The sequence below is a fragment of the Mobula hypostoma genome, chromosome X1 (assembly GCF_963921235.1).
Source record: "Mobula hypostoma chromosome X1, sMobHyp1.1, whole genome shotgun sequence".
Lineage (NCBI taxonomy): Eukaryota > Metazoa > Chordata > Chondrichthyes > Myliobatiformes > Myliobatidae > Mobula > Mobula hypostoma.
The window spans coordinates 55,557,151-55,576,551 of record NC_086128.1 but is presented as its reverse complement, the minus strand read 5'-3'; the positions used below and the strand labels follow the sequence as shown (position 1 = coordinate 55,576,551).

At 44.0% G+C, this 19,401-nt stretch overlaps 1 protein-coding gene across 1 annotated transcript in view; it reads right to left on the bottom strand.

Annotated features, from left to right (window-relative positions):
• The window catches only part of LOC134340289 (plexin domain-containing protein 1-like), a 536,023-nt gene that overhangs the window by 24,065 nt on the left and 492,557 nt on the right, over positions 1 to 19,401 (bottom strand). Inside the window, exon 13 of the mRNA XM_063037340.1 lies at positions 118 to 278. Coding sequence (XP_062893410.1) covers positions 118 to 278 — 161 coding nt within the window. The remainder of the gene's footprint in view (positions 1 to 117; positions 279 to 19,401) is intronic.

Sequence of the window (19,401 nt, the reverse complement as noted above, 5' to 3'; positions counted from 1 at the left end):
GTAATTAAGTGGCCACTGAGTGTATGTTAGTGATAACAAATCTGACTCTGACTTGTGTTCATCGAAGACATTCAAAGATTTGGATTTAATTGTGAAATAGATGAAATTTTAGCCCACCTCGATAAAAAATAAGGCTGCAGAAGACAGTGGATGACTATTGACATAGATGACGACTAGGATAATGACAGTGATCACGATAACTGCCAGCACGATGCCCACCACCACACCAGTGTGCATGGGATTTCCCTTCTTCTCTGCTGGGCTCTCTTCCGTTATTGCTGTAAGAGAACACAGTAATTTAATTTCGTTAATTAAATCATCAGACATTGAGGTTCAGCTCTCCTGCTGCACACAATGTTCACATTCAGAGATACTTTATTAGCTCTACATCATGAGGTAGTGAAGGTCATTCGTTTAATGGCTCCTTAAAGAATTGTCAGACTAGATTGAAAGTACTAAGCAAGAGAGATTCTGCAGATGCTGGAAATCCAGAGTAACACACACAAAATGCTGGGGGAGCTCAGCAGATCAGGCAGTATCTATAAAGGGGAACAAGCAGATGATGTTTCAGGCTGAGACCCTTTATCAGGACTGGAGAGGAAGGGGGAAGAAGCCAGAATAAGAAGTTGGGGGAGGGTAAGGAGAACAAGCTGGCAGTGATGGGTGAAACCAGGAGGTTGGATGAAATGAGAAACTGCGAAGTGACAAGTGGAAGTTTTAACATTGAAGTTTATTTATCACATGTACATCAAAACATACAGTGAAATGTGCCATTTGCATTAACAACCAACACACCCAAGGGTATGCTGGAGGTATTGCCACACATCCTGATGCCAACATAGCATGCCCACAAAGCCAGTTCTCCCTCCCACCCATGCACATATGCAATCCTTTAACCCCTGGACAAGTAAAGGGTTGAAGAAGAATGGACTGTAGTGTATTTAATATTTCAATAATATTTGGGTAATATTGTATATATTGTTTGTTTATATACTTCTTTATGGGTTACATGTAAAAGGTACATGAATCTTTATGCCTCTAAAACATATGTGAGCACCCCACTAAAAGAAAAGGAAAAAGAAACTAAGTAGACAATTATTCCAGCTCCTCTGTTTTTCTTTCGATTAGCCTCTGGAGTTGCAAAACAGAACATTGGCGACAAGGAGCTGTCAGAATCACTTCCTGCAGTCCCAGAGTCAACTCCTACAACCACCATGAAGGAGACTCCAGAACCTGAGATTGTTTCACAGCCACAAGTCTCACCTGCCAAGCAGTGACCCCCTCCCCTCAATTTGTCAGGAAAGATATTATCCCACAAAAGTAAGAAATCCTCCACAGAAATTAAATCTTTCGGCCTGAATGAGACAATTTAAAATTTACTGTGCTGTGGATGTCTATTATAGTAGTTGTATTATGTAGTATACAGTGTGTATAAATAAGATGCTCAGAGAGCCATATGTCACATATTTGAGTTGAGATGCATTCTGTGTTGAGTCAGAATTTATAGCTAAGCAAGGAGTGTTGTGCATTTACAAACATAATATTTCAGTAATATTTGAGTAATATTGTAAATATATTATTCGAATGAGCATTCTTTGTTGTTTACATAATTCGTTATGTAAGAAGTACATGAATGGCATATGTCATCATGCTACTATGTCATATATGAGCACCTCACTAAAAGAAAAGGAAATAGAAACTAAGTCGACAATTATCCCAGCTCCCATGTTTTCTTTGAATTAGTTTCTGGAGAAACAAAACATAACTGTGGGCAAAAGGGAAGGAGAGGCACCAGAGGTGGTGAGCAGGTGAGGAGAAGGGGTAAGAGGACATGTTTAAGGGGTAAGATTGAAAACACTTGCAGTTCTCTACATACAACCGCCCCTCTTGGATACAACAAAAAACAAGATTAGTTCTGATTAGACCTTCAATGTGAACACCATGGATTGTCAGTAGAGCTACTAGGATTTGATGTTTCAATCCCTATGGTAAGTCGGCACTCTCGATGTTGGCAGTGGGCTTGGAGTGGTGACAAGGAGGGAGGGTAGGTACGTCATCGGGGTCATCAGGTGAGCACCCTCCTTCTTTGACGTTTCGTTGATAAGCCCACGACGTCTCCAGAGGGCTCAACGGTGCTACCTGGCGTCCCAGATACACCCCCTTCAGTACCATACCCTCCTGTCTTCACCTTGCAGCCCAGTTGTTGTCTCTCCTTTTAATCCAAATCCAATTCCTGCTTTCTTCTGCTGCATTTGACAAGGACTTGATTGCTTGTTGGAGGGAGTGTCTCCTCACCCCCATCTTCTTCAATAGACTGGTCGTAGATGTACATAATCTAGTTGTTCTTTTAATGACTCTGATCTCCAGGTCTAGCCATTCTTACTGCTGCCTGATGAGGTATCACAATTCCACCAGAGGGTTTTCTATTCTACTGTATCGCATTGTGCTTGTTCAGGAATACTCATCAACACATCGCTGATTTCCTCAACCTTATATTCTTTAGGAAATACGTTATTAAACTGGAAAGATTGACGATGTTGCCACAAATCAAGGGCCTGAATTATAGAGAGAGCTTGGACATTCTAGGACTCTATCCCCTGGATCATAGAAGACTGAGGTGACCTTATAAGAGTGCATTAAACCATGAGGTGCATAGATAGGGTATTCTTCCCGAGATTTGGGAATCAAGAACTAGAGGGTATAGGTTTAAGATGGGAGGGGCAGATTTATTTGGAACTTGAGCAACTTTTTTTTTACACAGAGGGTGGCATTTTATTTATTTATTTATTGAGATACAGTGTAGAATAGGCTCTTCTGGCCTTTTAGGCTGTGCTGCTCAGCAAAACCCGGTTTAACCATAGCCCAATCACAGGACAATTTAGAAAGACCAATTAACCTACCAACCGGTACATCTTTGGAATGTGGGAGGAAACCAGAGCACCTGGAGGAAACACATGTAGTCATTGGGAGAACATACAAACTCCTTACAGACAGTGGTGGGAAATGAACCTGAGTTGCTGGTACTGTAAAGCATTGTGCTAACCACCACACTAAGTGGAATGAGTGGGTAGAGGAAATGGTTGAAGCTGGTACAAGAATGACATTTAAAAGACAGTTGGACAGGTACATAGAAAGGAGAGATTTAGAAGGTTATGGGCCAAATATTGCCAAGTGGGATTAGTTTGGATGGGGCATCCAGGGTCTGTCTATTCTATTCCTGCTTTCCAGTACTTGGCCTGCATATTTCTTTGCCTTGGCATTTCAAGTACTCACCTAGGTATATGTCTCCACTAACCCCTCAGGCAGTTAATTCCAGATTTCAAATAACCTTACTGAACAAATTCAAATTTCAATGTAAGTTTATTATCAAAGTACTTATATTTTACCATAAACTACTCTGAGATTAATTTTTTGCAGGCACTTACATGAAAAAATAAAGAAATACAATAGGATTTATGAAAACTATACCAAAACAGACAAATGACAAATATGCTAAAAGAAGACAAACGGCAAAATAAAAAATACTACTGAGAAGAATCCTTGAAAGTGAGTCTGCAGGTCATAGAACCTTCTTCTGGTCCTCTTTAAATCTCCTGACCATAAATGTCTTCTGGCCAAAGGCATCTCTGCTAAGGGGAGAACGTATCTCACAGTCCTCCTTATCGATGTCCCTCATAACTTTGTACCTTACAGTTCTTACAGACATTCATATTCATTTGGGGTGGTAGTCGTTGCAAAACAACATCTTTGTCCCTTCTGACACAGTTGCGTGAGCTTTCTTGAACTGCAGTGACCGTGCTTCGATCTTCATTAGCCAGACTCCTTGTCACGGTGGAGAGGCTTGTGAACTCCTGAGATCCTGAGATCCCGAGAGTGCTGCTGTCTGGAGTTTAGCATCTGGGGCTTAGCTCCTGGTAGGGTTACCCATCGCAGTAAGATCAAGGAGGAGGTTCCAAACAAAGAGCGATCCAACTAAGACATGAATGGGAGAGTTGGCGGAAGTTGATGACACATCCCAACAGGAAAGCTGCAGTAGTGAAGGGCTGGTCCCCAGTTGACTTGCACTCTGTGCCACTGGATTCTGACCCCAATCTGTTAAGGACCATGTGGTTGCTGCCTATGCATCAGCCTCCCCATTTTCAAATCAAGTCACACACAATTAGTTTCCATTATGGGATTTCAATCTGACATAACCCCTTAGGAGAATATCACACTACTGCTACTACTACTTTAGCCAGGTCATAGGAGGACAGAAGGGCTTGTTGAACGATTTAAGAGTCAACCACATATAAACTATTGTGATCTGGAGTCACATATAAATCAGAAAGCGACTGAACCATATTGAGTTTATATGATAGTCTGGTAAATCAACTGAGAATAATTTGTTTTAATCCTCTGCATTTAAACCCACAGCTATTGTGTTGCTATCTGAACACACCAGATTGCTGTAACGTATAAGGAGTGGTGGCTCTTATTATCCCTCTTAATCCCATTCTCCTACCTTCTCCCCATAACCTTTGAAGTTCCTACTATTCAAGAACTTATCAACCTCCAATTTAAATATAGTCTTTGGGCCTGTACCCACTGGAGTTTAGAAGAATGGGGGTGGGGTGGTGGAGGAATCTCATTGAAATCTATTGAATACTGAAAAGAATGGATACAGTGGACATGGAGAGGATGTTTCCTTTAGTGGGGGAGGGGGAGGGCATGGTCTCAGAATAGAAGAATGTTGTTTTAGAACAGAGATGAGGAGGAATTTCTTTAGCCAGTGGGTGGAATTCATTGCCACAGACATAAGTGGAGGCCAAGTCATTGGGTATATTTAAATCGGAGGTTGATAAGTTCTTGATTAGTCAGGGCTTCAAAGATTATGGGGAGAAGGCAGGAGAATGGGGTTAATCAATCAGCCGTGATGGAACGTGGATTAGACTTGATGGGCCGAATGGCCTAATTTTTTGGATTCAACTTTATTGTCATTGTGCCGAGTACAGAACAAAGCCAATGAAATGCAATTAGCATCTGACTACAAGTGCAAAAGAATAGTATTATTTACAAAATAACTGCGAATAAAAAGTAAGTGCCATAGCATACAAATATAAAAGTACTGAGACAATCCAATATGGGTGCAATACTGCTTAGCGCTGTGATGTGAGGTTCATCAGGGTCACAGCCTCAGGGAAGAAGCTCTTCCTGAGCCCGCTGTTGTGGGAGCGGAGGCTCCTGTGTCTTATGGTCTCATGTCACCTTTAATAGTTCACCTTTTTCTCCATGATGTCTGCATAAAACAAAGCCAGTGTCCATTTAAAGGAAGCTTATAAGACAAGGAAGGAGGTTTTAATTGTTCATTTAAGATTTAAGATTTCCTGACCTTGGTTGTCAAATGAAAAATTCCAGAACAGTTCCAAAGAGATTCTGAATTTATTACGTTTGTATAAGCATTAAAGTAAATTGCATCAATTTTAATAGACCATAATTTGGGTCCAGCCATATTATATCACTTGGTAGGAATCCAGGTTCAATGGGAGGAAGCCTCACTATTGCACTGATAGCAGCTGCGGAACAGTACGTCCCAAGGATCTGGCCATTCGCCAGCTGGCTGCATTCTTAAAACCAAAATGCTGCAGATGCTGGATATCTGAAGTAAAAACAGAGCGCTCGAACCTTGAATGCTGCAAAAGCTTTCACCCTCAGCTTTCCGAGAGTAATCAGTTCCACATGCTTGTCAGCTATTTTCTCATCACTTACAATTTCGCAAATGCAGCACGGGGAAATGAGTGCACATTGTCCAAGGTGTGATGACTTTTGTTCACTCACTGCTCTAGACTAAGACATGGTAGCATAACAGTTAGTGCAATGCTTCACAGTGCCAGTGATCACCGTTCAGGATTCAAATTCCACTGCTGTCTGTAAGGAGTTTCTCCATCTCTGCGGCATCTGCTCACAGGATGAAGCTTTTCATTCTAGAACATCTGAGATGCCTTCACTTTACAAAGAACAGGAATTCTTTTCCTCCACTATCGCAGGTGCCCTCACGCACATCACCTTCATTTCCCGCTCATCCGCCCTCACCCCATCCTTCAACTGTCACAAAGAGATAGGATTCCCCTTGCCTTTACCTATCACCCCATGAGGCTTTGTATCCAGCACATCTTTGTAATTTCTGCCATCTCCAAAGGGATCTTACCACTAAGCACATCTTTTCCTCTCTCCACCTGCTTTTCATTGGGATCACTCTTTGCTCCTCACCTCCTGTCTCACCACCAGTTAAGTCCCTGAAAAGTCCTTGCAGGTGAGGCGACACTTCAGATGTGTGGCTGTCAGGGTTATCTATTGTATCCAGTGCTCCCGGTTCACCTTCCGCCAGATTGGAGGACCTCTTTGTTCAGCACCATTGCTTTGTCCACTGCAAGAGGTAGGATCTCCCAGTGGTTACAGATTTCAATCTGAGTTCACATTCCCTTTCTGACAGGTCTGCCCGTGGACTCTTCTACTGTTATGATGAAATCAAACTCAGGCCGGAGGAACAACTCATCATATTCTCTCTGGATAGCTTCCAATATAATGGCATGAACATCAATTTATCTAACTTCCAGTAATTTCCCCCCTTCTTTTCTGTTTTACTATTCACTTTTCTGGTTCCCCGCTCACCCGTCTCCTTATTTGCCCATCTTTTCCCTCTGGTTCCCCTCCTCCTTCCCTTTCTTCCATGGTCCATTCTACTCTCCTATTAGCTACTTCTTCTTCAGCCCTTTACCTCTTCCACCTATCACCTCCCGGTTTCTTACTTCATCCCTTCTTCCCCTACCCACCCACCTGCACCCTCAGCTGGTCTTATCTATCAACTGCAGCTTGTACTCCTTACACCCCCCTCCCCACCCCACCTTCTTATTTTGGCTTCTGTCGCTTCTTTTCCAGTCTTGATGAAGAGCCTCAGGCCAAAAACGTTGACTGTTTATGTTTACTCCCCTCCATATATGCTGCCTGACCTGCTGAGTTCCTCCAGTGTTTTGTGTGTGTTGCTCAATGCATTTATCATGACAGGGTTTAGGGTAATTTTTAGCTAGCGACTTCTCCGGCCAGTGGTGCAATTGTTGAAGAGCGTAGACAGGTCAAATTATTGAGAAACTATTGGTATGACTGAGAGGATGCCATTAGAGAGAAAAATAATTCCTGTCTGTGTCCATACAAAAGGATAATCAAAATGATAATGCTTGCTCTAATTTAAAAATTTAGGTAAAATTATAATATACATTTCTCTGTGTCACTGAATAACTGCTCAGTGACATATAACAGCCGTTGTATTCTCAGAAGAGCATTGATTTTTCCTAAGAATTACATTTCTGTAATTATTTCTGAAGTTTGTAATAGATCATCCAGTCATTTCAAAGAAAGTTGCACCACTATTATTTTACTGTCTTCCCACACAACTTTTGTTGGTTGTTGGTTGCTTCAGGACCAGCAACTTCAGCTGAGCCCTGCCAGGTACAGACATTACAGAAATAACAGATGTGTATCACATGGAAGTTTTAATAAAATTCTGTAATTTACAGTAATTCTGTGGCTTTGCACTGTACTGCTGCTGCAAAGCAATGAATTTCACATCATATATGGTGAGACTCAGTCCCCACACCATCAGGTTCAGGATCCCTCAACCATCAGCTTCTTGAACGAGAGGGGATAACTTCATTCACCTTCACTCACCCTAACACTGACCCCACAAACTATGGACTCACTTTCAAGAACTCTTTAACTTGTGTTCTCAATATCTATTGCTTAGTTATTCATATTTATTATTTAGATTCTTTGTTCTTTTAATATTTGCAGTTTGTTGACGTTTACACATTGGCTGTTTGTCCGTCATTGTTGTATGCATTTTTCATTAATTCTATTGTGTTTTTTTTTGTATTTACTGTGAATACCCACACGAAAATGAATGTCAAGATAGTATATGGTGACATATGTGTATCTCAATAATAAATGTATTCTATTTATGCCACTGGTCATGGTGGAGGGAGAGTCATAAAGGGATTGGGGACGATACTGGTTAACTGACAGGTATTTCTTTGTTCTTGTAAACATTTGGAGGCTTAGATTCATAAAGCAACACAGCACAGGTATAGGCCCTTCAGTCCATCGAGTCTGTGCTGACCAGGCACTCACACAGCTAGTCCCAATTTCCTGTGTTCAACCATGTTTCTCTAAACCTCATCGCTCCATGTATCTATCCAAGTGCTTCTTAAATGATACTATTGCATTGCCTCAACCAATTCTCTGGCAACTTGTTCCATATATTCACCACCCTCTGCTTGGAAAAGATACCTCTGAGGACATTGTAAGTTGTACTGTGATTAATCAGGATTGTGGAGTTGCTGGGTCTGCATGGCTCGAAGGGATGAAAGGGCCTATTCCGTGCTGTTGCTGAATAAGTAAGTAGATAAATAAATAAATAAGACTGCTACTGCCCATGTTATCTGCATCTCTCATAATTTTAAACATTTCTATAAGATTGCCCCTCATTCTTCTACATTCTAATGAATAAAGACCAAATTTGGCCAACCTCTTCACTTAACTCAGGCCTTCTAGTCCTGGTAACAGGGATGGTGGGCTGAGAGGAAGATGGAGTCTCTGAGAACCCAAGTACTGGCGGTGGGACCTAAGAGAGACAGGATTGCAGAGTGGTGGTGGGGCAAGGGGAGACGGGAGTTCCAGCGGCAGTACGTAAAGTCCCGGCATGGAGGTGCTGTCGGTCAAGGTCCAGGCTGGAGTTGGACGTTGCACAATCGGCACTTTAAAGGTGTCTAAGGTCATTGGAAACCGCATTGATGGCGGCTGAGTCCAGGTTCTGAATCTGTTCAGGATCCATAAGACCATAAGACCATAAGACAAAGGAGCAGAAGTCGGCCATTCGGCCCATCGAGTCTGCTCCACCATTTTATCATAAGCTGATCCATTCTCCCATTTAGTCCCACTCCCCCGCCTTCTCACCATAACCTTTGATGCCCTGGCTACTCAAATACCTATCAATCTCTGCCTTAAATACAGCCAATGACTTGGCCTCCACTGCCGCCCGTGGCAACAAATTCCATAGATTCACCACCCACCGACTAAAAAAATTCCTTCGCATTTCTGTTCTGAATGGGTGCCCTTCAATCCTTAAGTCATGCCCTCTCGCACTAGACTCCCCCATCATGGGAAACAACTTTGCCACATCCACTCTGTCCATGCCTTTCAACATTCGAAATGTTTCTATGAGGTCTCCCCTCAGTCTTCTAAACTCCAAGGAATACAGTCCAAGAGCGGACAAACGTTCCTCATATGTTAACCCTCTCATTCCCGGAATCATTCTAGTGAATCTTCTCTGTACCCTCTCCAACATCAGCACCTCCTTTCTTAAATAAGGAGACCAAAACTGCCCACAGTACTCCAAGTGAGGTCTCACCAGCGCCTTATAGAGCCTCAACATCACATCCCTGCTCCTATACTCTATTCCTCTAGAAATGAATGCCAACATTGCATTTACCTTCTTCACTACTGACTCAACCTGGAGGTTAACCTTAAGGGTATCCTGTACGAGGACTCCCAAGTCCCGTTGCATCTCAGAACTTTGAATTCTTTCCTTATTTAAATAATAGTCTGCCCGTTTATTTCTTCTGCCAAAGTGCATAACCATACACTTTCCAACATTGTATTTCATTTGCCACTTCTTTGCACATTCTTCCAATCTATCCAAGTCTCTCTGCAGACTCTCCGTTTCCTCAGCACTACCGGCCCCTCCACCTATCTTCGTATTGTCAGCAAACTTAGCCACAAAGCCATCTATTCCATAATCCAAATCGTTGATGTACAATGTAAAAAGAAGCGGCCTCAACACGGACCCCTGTGGAACACCACTGGTAACCGGCAGCCAACCAGAATAGGATCCCTTTATTCCCATTTTCTGTTTCCTGCCAATCAGCCAACGCTCTATCCATGTATGTAACTTTCCTGTAATTCCATGGGCTCTTATCTTGTTAAGTAGCCTCATGTGTGGCACCTTGTCAAAGGCCTTCTGAAAATCCAAATATACAACATCCACTGCATCTCCCTTGTCTAGCCTACTTGTAATTTGCTCAAAAAATTGTAATAGGTTTGTCAGGCAGGATTTTCCTTTAAGGAATCAAAGCTGAGTTCTGCCTATCTTGTCATATGCCTCCAGGTACTCTGTAACCTCATCCTTGACAATTGACTCCAACAACTTCCCAACTACCGATGTCAAGCTAACAGGTCTATAATTTCCTTTTTGCTTCCTTTCCCCCTTCTTAAATAGCAGAGTGACATTTGCAATCTTCCAGTCCTCCAGAACCATGCCAGAATCTATCGACTTTTGGAAGATCATCGCTAATGCCTCCGCAATCTCCACAGCTACTTCCTTCAGAACCCGAGGGTGCATTCCATCTGGTCCGGGAGATTTATCTACCTTTAGACTATTCAGCTTCCTGAGTACTTTCTCTGTCGTAATTGTGACTGTGCACACTTCTCTTCCCTGCCACCCTTGAGTGTCCAGTATACTGCTGATGTCTTCCTCAGTGAAGACTGATGCAAAATACTCGTTCATTTCCTCTGCCATCTCCTTATCTCACATTACAATTTCTCCAGCATCATTTTCTATCGGTCCTATATCTACTCTCACCTGTCTTTTACTCTTTATGTACTTGAAAAAGCTTTTAGTATCCTCTTTGATATTATTTGCTAGCTTCCTTTTTATAGTTAATCTTTTCCCTCTTAATGACCTTCTTAGTTTCCTTTTGTAAGGTTTTAAAAACTTCCCAATCCTCTGTCTTCCCACTAATTTTTGCTTCCTTGTATGACCTCTCCTTTGCTTTAACTTTGGCTTTGACTTCTCTTGTCAACCACAGTTGCATCCTTTTTCCATTCGAAAATTTCTTCTTTTTTGGAATATATCTGTCTTGCACCTTCCTCACTTCTCACATAAACTCCAGCCACTGCTGCTCTGCCGTCTTTCCCGCCAGTGTCCCTTTCCAGTCAACTTTGGCCAGTTCCTCTCTCATGCCACTGTAATTTCCTGTACTCCACTGAAATACCGACATATCAGATTTCGGCTTCTCTTTTTCAGATTTCACAGTGAACTCAATCATGTTCTGATCATTGCCTCCTAAGGGTTCCTTCACCTCAATCTCTCTAATCACCTCCGGTTCATTACACAATACCCAATCCAGTACAGCCGATCCCCTAGTGGGCTCAATAACAAGCTGTTCTAAAAAGCCATCTTGCAGACATTCTACAAATTCTCTCTCTTGAGATCCAGTGCTGACCTGATTTTCCCAATCCACTCGCATGTTAAAATCCCCCACAATTATCATAACACTGCCCTTCTGACAAGCCTTTTCTATTTCCTGTTGTAATTTGTAGTCCACATCACTGCAGCTGTTTGGAGGCCTATAAATAACTGCCATCAGGGTCCTTTTACACCTGCGATTTCTTAGCTCAACCCATAAAGATTTTGCACCTTCCGATCCTATATCACCTCTTTCTAATGATTTAATATAATTTCTTACCAATACAGCCACACCTCCCCCTCTGCCTACCTTCCTTTCCTTCCGATACACCGTGTATCCTTGGACGTTCAGCTCCCAGAGACATGCATCCTTTAGCCATGTCTCAGTGATGGCCACAATATCATACCTGCCAATCCGTAGCTGTACGACAAGATCATCCACCTTATTCCTTCTGCTGTGTGCATTTAAGTATAACACCTTTAGACTAGTATTTGGTACTTTTCGCTTTGATTTCACTGCAACTTTATTGCACTGCAACGCATCCCAATGGCTACAAATTTGCCCCATCACCTGCCCGTCTTTCCTGACACCTTTACTGCTCACTATCTTAGATTTATTTCTGTTTTCCCTTTCCTCCACTCTGTCATTCCGGTTCCCATCCCCCTGCCAAATTAGTTTAAACCCTCCCTAACAGCTCTATTAAACTTTCCTGCCAGGATATTGGCCCCCTTCGGGTTCAGGTGTGACCTGTCCATTTTGAACAGGTCATACTTCCCCCAGTAGAGATCCCAATTATCCAAGAATCTGAAGCCCTGCCCCCTGCACCAGTCTCTCAGCCACGCATTCATCTGCCTGATGCTACTATTCTTGCCCTCGCTAGCACGTGGCACAGGTAGCAATCCCGAGATTACTACCATGGAGGCCCTGCTTCTCAGCTTCCTTCCTAACTGCTGGAAATCTCTCTTCAGGACCTCCTCCTTTGTCCTATCTATGTCATTGGTACCAACATGTACCAAGACAACTGGCTGCTCACCCTCCCCCTTCAGAATATTTAGGACCCGATCTGAGACATCCCGTACCTTGGCACCTGAGAGGCAACACCCCATGAGGGTATCTCTGTCAGGCTCACAGAATCTCCTGTCTGTCCCCCTGACTATGGAATCCCCTACGACTACCGCATTTCTCTTTACCCTCCTCCTCTCCTGCACAACAGCACCAGGCTCAGTGCCAGAGACCCGGTCACCGTTGGCGTCCCCTGTCAGGTCATCCCCCTCAACAGCATCCAGAACAAGATATTTGTTGCTGAGGGGGGCAGCCACAGGTGTGCTCTCCACTATCCGGGCATTTCCCTTCCCTCTCGACAGTGACCCAGTTTTCTGACCCCTGTAGCCTAGGGATGACTACCTCCCTGTAGCTCCTGTCTATCACCTCTTCACTTTCCCTGATAAGCAGTAGGTCATCAAGCTGCAGCTCCAGGTCCCTAACACGGTCTCTGAGGAGCTGCATCTCGGTGTACCTGGCGCAGATGTGGCCATCGGGGAGGCTGGAGGTCTCCCAGGAGTCCCACATCTGACACCCTGAACAAAGCACTCACCCCGCAGGCATGCTATCTAATTCTACAGGAATGAAACAGGAAAAATAAGTCTACTCACCCACTTACCTCGCCAAACAGATGAACGTTTTAAACCGTTAGTTCGTACTGTTAGCTGTAAGAGCCCTGCTGTTCCTGTCTGTCCGGGTCGATTCACGAAGCGGTGGGGGGGGGGGGGAGAATAAAAGAGTTGGTGCTTTGCTCTTGCCTCTTCCCATTTACCGCCGAAGCTCGTTGAAGCCAAAGCCCTACACTCTGCTACCACTCACTCTGCTGCCCGCTCCGACAGCTGCCTGCTGTATAGGGTGGTCTCCTTTTTAAACTCTCCGCGCTGTCCTGTTGACGTCACGTGCCTGCGCAGTCTCATCCTTCTTGCACTCGAAGAAGTTTTTAAAAAAACTGCCTTCCTTCAGAATTCAGCTCCCACGACGCTTTGTAGTCCCGATCCAAAAGACAGCCGTTGGTAGCAACCTTCCTTTTTAAACTCTCCGCGCTGTCCTGTTGACGTCACGCGCCTGCGCAGTCTCATCCTTCTTGCACTCGAAGAAGTTTTTAAAAAAAAACTGCCTTCCCTCAGAATTCAGCTCCCATGACGCTTTGTAGTCCCAATCCAAAAGATCGTTGGAGCTATTGAGGTCAGCAGTAGGGATCACGGTCTGGGGACAGCGTTGAAGACAGCAGGCTCTGTACTCTGTATACGGGTGTCCTTCTGATCTTTGCTGGAGGTGAGAAGGATGAAGAACTGGTGACTGAAAGTGTGGATCTGGCGGAGGATAAAGTATAGAATGGGTCCATTGCAGGCAGTGGAGAGAGAATCCCAGAGCTATGGAAGTGACTGGGATAGGTACCTTCTCATGGTGGAAAGCATGACACGTAGAACGTGCTGGGAGAAGCAGTCAATTGAATGTGAGTAGCTGGGGTCCTCAGAGGGTCTGAATCAAGAAGCTTAAAAACTGATCTGGAAGCCATGTGGTACAAGATGGTGGCAAAGACATGTTCCCAGAAAGGATACTCAACTAGTAAAGGATGACTTAATTAGTTGAGAGTGTTAGGGTCATTTCCCTGTTACATGTTTACCTTGATCCAACGGAACAAGAATGGTGGATTTTAGCCAGACCTATAGAAGAAAGTTTCCTTTTGTTATTGGCTGCAAAGGTCGCCACGGGTGGTACAGAGATTAGCATGGCACTGTTACAGCACTGTTACAACTCCACTGTTGGAGTTTGGAGGTTTCCTCCAGATGCTCCTGTTTCCTCCCACAGTCCAAAGACTTACAAGTTAGTAGGTTAACTGGTCATGGTAAACTGTCCTGTGATTAGGCCAGTGTCAAATACGTGGGTTGCTGGACAGTGTGGCTCATAGGGCTGGAAGGGCCTGTTTCACTAGGCTTCTCTCATCATCATCATCATCATGGCTCCGTCTGTTTAAGTAGACAATGGATGTGCCCGCCCGGGGATCTCTAAATAAATAATACAGGAATAGCAACAAATAGAGAGACCGGGTCTATGAATCTCTGTGAGTCCACTTGGGAAGTTGAAAGCCCAATGGCTGCAAGTCCATGAATCCACTGGAGGCTGGATGTGGACCATGCCCTGTTCTGGGGTTAGAGGACTGTGTCTGTGTGTGGGTGAGAGGTAGGAAAGGGGCTTATGGCCAAACTCTTAACTTAACTCAGGCCCTCTAGTCCTGGTAACAGGGAAGGTGGGCTGGGAGGAAGATGGAGTCTCCAAGGACTGAAGAACTGGTGGTAGGACCTAAGAGACACATATACAATGTAGAATGTGGCCATTCAGTCCATTGCCTCTATGCCAAAATTTGGGTCAATCCCATTCCCTCAATTATTTCTTGTAACCTATTCCCTTCCCCCAATTCTCCGACCATCCACCTACAAGAGGGTTACTTTACAGTCCTGATGAGGGTCTTGATCTGAAACTTCAACCATTTCTTCCCCTCTCTGTGCCAACGAAAATGGATTTACTTCAATAAATCCATTATCTTTCTCTCCCCTTCTGAACTATCCATCCCCTATCATCCAATCTCTTTCTCCTCCTCCACCATCTCCATTTCCTCAACAGCTACACACTTCTACCATTGGTTCCCCTCCCAAATTACCTGCACTTGTCCTTCCTACCTCCCTCTCTTTACTCCATCCTCCACCTTCCTTTCTTATCAGATTGCAGCATCTTCAGCTCTTTGTCCCTTCTACCTATCACCTCCTAGATTCGGACACTGTTCCCACTCCGTCCGCACCCCCCTGCCTATCATCCCCATTTCACATGAATCCACATATCACCCACCAGCTCATGCTCCACACCTTTCCTCTGACAATCTCCCTTCCGGCTAATTTTCAGCCTAGATCAAGGATCTCAACTCGAAAGATCAACTGTTCATTTTCTGCCTGATCCGCTGACTTTTTCCAGCAAAGGCACTGTAAAGTAAGTTCCATCGGCTATATGTGAGTTCCTCCAGCAGATTGATTGTTGCTCCAGATTCCAGAATCTGCAATCTCCTGTGCTCCTCCTATACGCTGGCTAATTAACCAGCAATGGGACGTGAGTGAAAACTGGAGCACTCGAAGGAAGCCCACATTGTCATAGGGAGAACGCACAGATCACGCAGGTACTTCCTGACATCAGGATCAAACCCAGGTCATTGGAGCTGTGATGCAGCAGCTCTAATAATGGAGCTTCTATACCACCCTAGCCCCTGTGACACACACAAAATGCTGGAGGAACTCAGCAGGCCAGGCAGCATCTATGGAAAAAAGTACAGTTGACATTTCAGGCTGAGACCCTTTGGCAGGACGAGAGAAAAAAAGCTGAGGAGTAGATTTAAAAGGTGGGGGAGGGGAGAGAGAAACACAAGGTGATCAGTGAAACCTGGAGGGGAAGGAATGAAGTAAAGATCTGTGAAGTTGATTGATGAGAGAAGGTGACAGAGGGAAAAGGGGATGGGAAATGATGAAGGGTGGGGGTGGGGACCATCACCGGAAGTTAGAGAAATTGATGTTCATGCCATCAGGTTGGAGGCTACCGAAACAGGATATAAGGTGTTGTTCCTCTAACTTAAGTGTGGCCTCGTCACGACAGTGGAGGAGGCCATGGATGAACATGTCGTTACGGGAATGGGAAGAGGAATTAAAATGGGTGGCCACTGGGAGATCCTGCTCGTTCTGGCATTAGATGCCTAGCCCCTGTGATAGTATTTCAAAGTTCAAAGTAAATTTATTATCGGTACACACAAGTCAATCAAGAATGAAGTAATTGCACTCAGTGGCTACTTCATTAGGTACAGGAGTGGGATCTGGTGTGGACTCCAGATGCCCATCCACTTCAAGGACAATTCAGAGGTGCTCTTCTGCACACCACTGTTGTAGTGTGTGGTTATTTGATTTATTGTTGCCTTCTTGTCAGCTTGAACCAGTCTGGCCATTCTCCCCTCTCCTCTCTCATTGACAAGGGTTCTTTTTTCCCACAGAACTGCCATTCACTGGATTTCTTTTTGTTTTGCACACCATTCTCTGTAAACTCGAGAGGATGCTGTGCACGAAAATCCCCGGAGATTACTTTCTGAGATACACATGCTGGCACCAACAATCATTCCATGGTCAAAGTCACTTAGATCACATTTCTTCCCCATTCTGATGTTTGGTCTGAACAACAACTGAATCTCTTGACCACGTCTGCATGCTTTTATGCATTGAGTTGCTGCCACATGATTGGCTGATTAAATATTTACTTTAACGAGCAGGTGTATAGGTGTACTTAATAAAGTGTCCATTGAGTGTAATTGTCTATGAATCACAATCCCTTGCAATTAAGGTTTAGGTTCCAAAATGTCTGCTAAGCCAAATTTCCTGTAATGTTAGTAAATCCTGAATGAAGAGCTGGTGCTTGATGAGCTGACTGACCTGGTTTGCTGGTTGAGTAAATGATTTGACAACTGGCTCTGAAATGTAACTCCTCTTTGTGAAGAGACTCTGAAGTCAGAGATTTGAAGTCAAACATACTTTCGTAGTGCAGGCATTAGAAGCACTACAATGGAGATGGGTGGCACAGGAACACAGTGATTAGCACAATCGTGTTACAGCATCAGTGATTGCCTACTAGGTTTGATTCTCACCACTGTCTGTAAGGCCCTTGTACATTCTCCCTGTGATGGCATGGATTTCCTCCAGGTGCTCCTGTTTCCTCCCAAATTCCAAACATATGTGCTTATGGTTAGGGTTATAAGCTATGATGGCATCAGAAGCACGGCAACACAGCTCTGCCCCTGCACAATACTCGCTGATTTGATTCAAACAACGAATTTCACTGTGTATTTCAATGTTTCAATATACATGTGACAAATAAAGCTGATCTTTACCTCTTTAAAACTGAAATCAGTGGGTGGCTTCAGTAGCCCAACATGTTTAAGGAACAGATACAATACTCACCATCACTCCTCCTCCTACACCCACCTTCTTCATCATTTTTATGTTATTAGTGGAGAGGATGTAAGGGTCACTGGCTTTTTCTTCTCATATTTCATATCTAAAGCTTAGAAAAACTTGTGGACAGGTTGCATCATAGCCTGGTATGGAAACGCCAATGCAGAGGAACAGAAAAGCTACAGACTGTGGTGGTTACAGCCTTGTCCATCACAGGAAAAGCCCTCCCCACCATTGAGCATATTTACAAGAAGAAAGCTGCATCCATCACCAAGGAACCCCACCATCCAGGCCATACTCTCTCTTTGCTGCTACTGTCGGACAGGAGGTACAGGAGCCACACCACCGGGTTGAGGAACAGTTATTATCCTACAATCATCAGACTCCTGAACCAGCATGGATAACTTCACTCACCTCGACTTTGAACCGACAGGAATGTGGGGTGATGGCTCAAGTACAGAACGAGGGACACTGAAGAAGATTGATCAGTTCACTGACTTTTAATAAGAACTGTGCAGAATTAAAGGAAAAACAATAAATGCTAGGCCCACAGGGCCATTAACTAAAACTCTCATGCTGAAAGCTAGCACTGACACTGTGGCTCGGAAGCAGTAATTTAACACTAAACACTGAACTACCATTCTACAGGAATCCCACCACAATGAAACACTAATTGGCTAGAATGTGCGTGATTGCCGGCCCCATTCTGCGGCCTTTCTGTGAGATTGCCCAGACCCCGCAGCAGAGTCCGTGGCTGTGGCACATACAGACTCACTTTCAAGGACTCTACAACTCAGTATTTTTTACTGAATTTTAAAAATTATTTGCACGATTTGTTTTCTTTTGTACATTGGTTGTTTGTCAGTCTTCGTTATTTATTGTTCTTTCATAAATTCTGTTGTATTTCTTTATTTTCCTGTAAATGCTGGCAAGAAAATGAATCTCAAGGTAGTATACAGTGACATATATGTATTTTGATAATAAATTTACTTTGAACTCAAGTTTTTGAAGGGTTCTTAGCCCGCTGGCTTGTCTGGTAGCTGTGTGTCCTGCCTTGTGGGTGATGCCTGCTTTGTGTCACAGAGTTATTGAGCACTATAGCACAGAAGCATTCACAAACAACACCACAGATTCCATCTGGGTGGCCTCCAACCTGATGGTATGAACATCGATCTCTCCATCTTCTGGTAATTTCACAAAAACAGTAGAGGCATTTTATGTTTAAGAAGAACCATAACAACTCATTTACTGTACTCCAAACATTGAACACAAAGAGCAGTTAAAGTCCTTTACATAATTATCTCATCACATCAGACCAGCCTCTTAAAGTGAACCCCAACTTAATGTTGGTGGCTGTGAATTCTATACGATCTAACCAGTTACATTACCCTACACCCCCCACCCCCCCCAAATTCACTAAAACCGACATAGTGAGCCTGTCTGCAGCTCGGACAAGCTGCTCAACTTGGGCCCTGTGTTCCATGGGTGGAGGAAAAGCCTCTGGTTCATCCAGAAGTGTGTTGACACGCTCATGGTCATGCCGAGATGCCGGGTAGTGGGAGTCCCCAAATCTTGATGGGCTGATTTAAGGTGATCTACCAAAATACATTCAGGTTTACCCCTTTTATCTACAGTATGATAAAAAGTCTTCTCTCCATTCCAAAACGTGGAACGGGCCATCGGAAGGGGACTAAGGGGATGTTGGTGTAAATCATGGTGGACGAAAACAAATGAGGTGGAATGTAGGTCAACAGAAACTCAAGAGTGCTGTACGCCATGATATGAGACAGGAACAGGTGCAAAGGAACTAAATTTACTGAGGAGTGTAGAACGCTGTTGAGAGGCTGACCAGGCAACCGTGGCATCAGGAATGAAATCATCCAGTACTTGTAATGGCTGCCGGTATACCAACTCAGCCACAGACGACTGCAGGTCCTCTTTTGGAGCAGCGCTGAGGCCCACAGGACCAACTGGAGATGATCAGGCCAACACTCATCCATCAGGGAAGCCCTCAGAGTAGCCTTTAAGGAGTGGTGAAACCACTCACGTAGACCATTGGACTGTGGGTGATACACCATGATGTTATGTAGTCTAACACCGAGGTT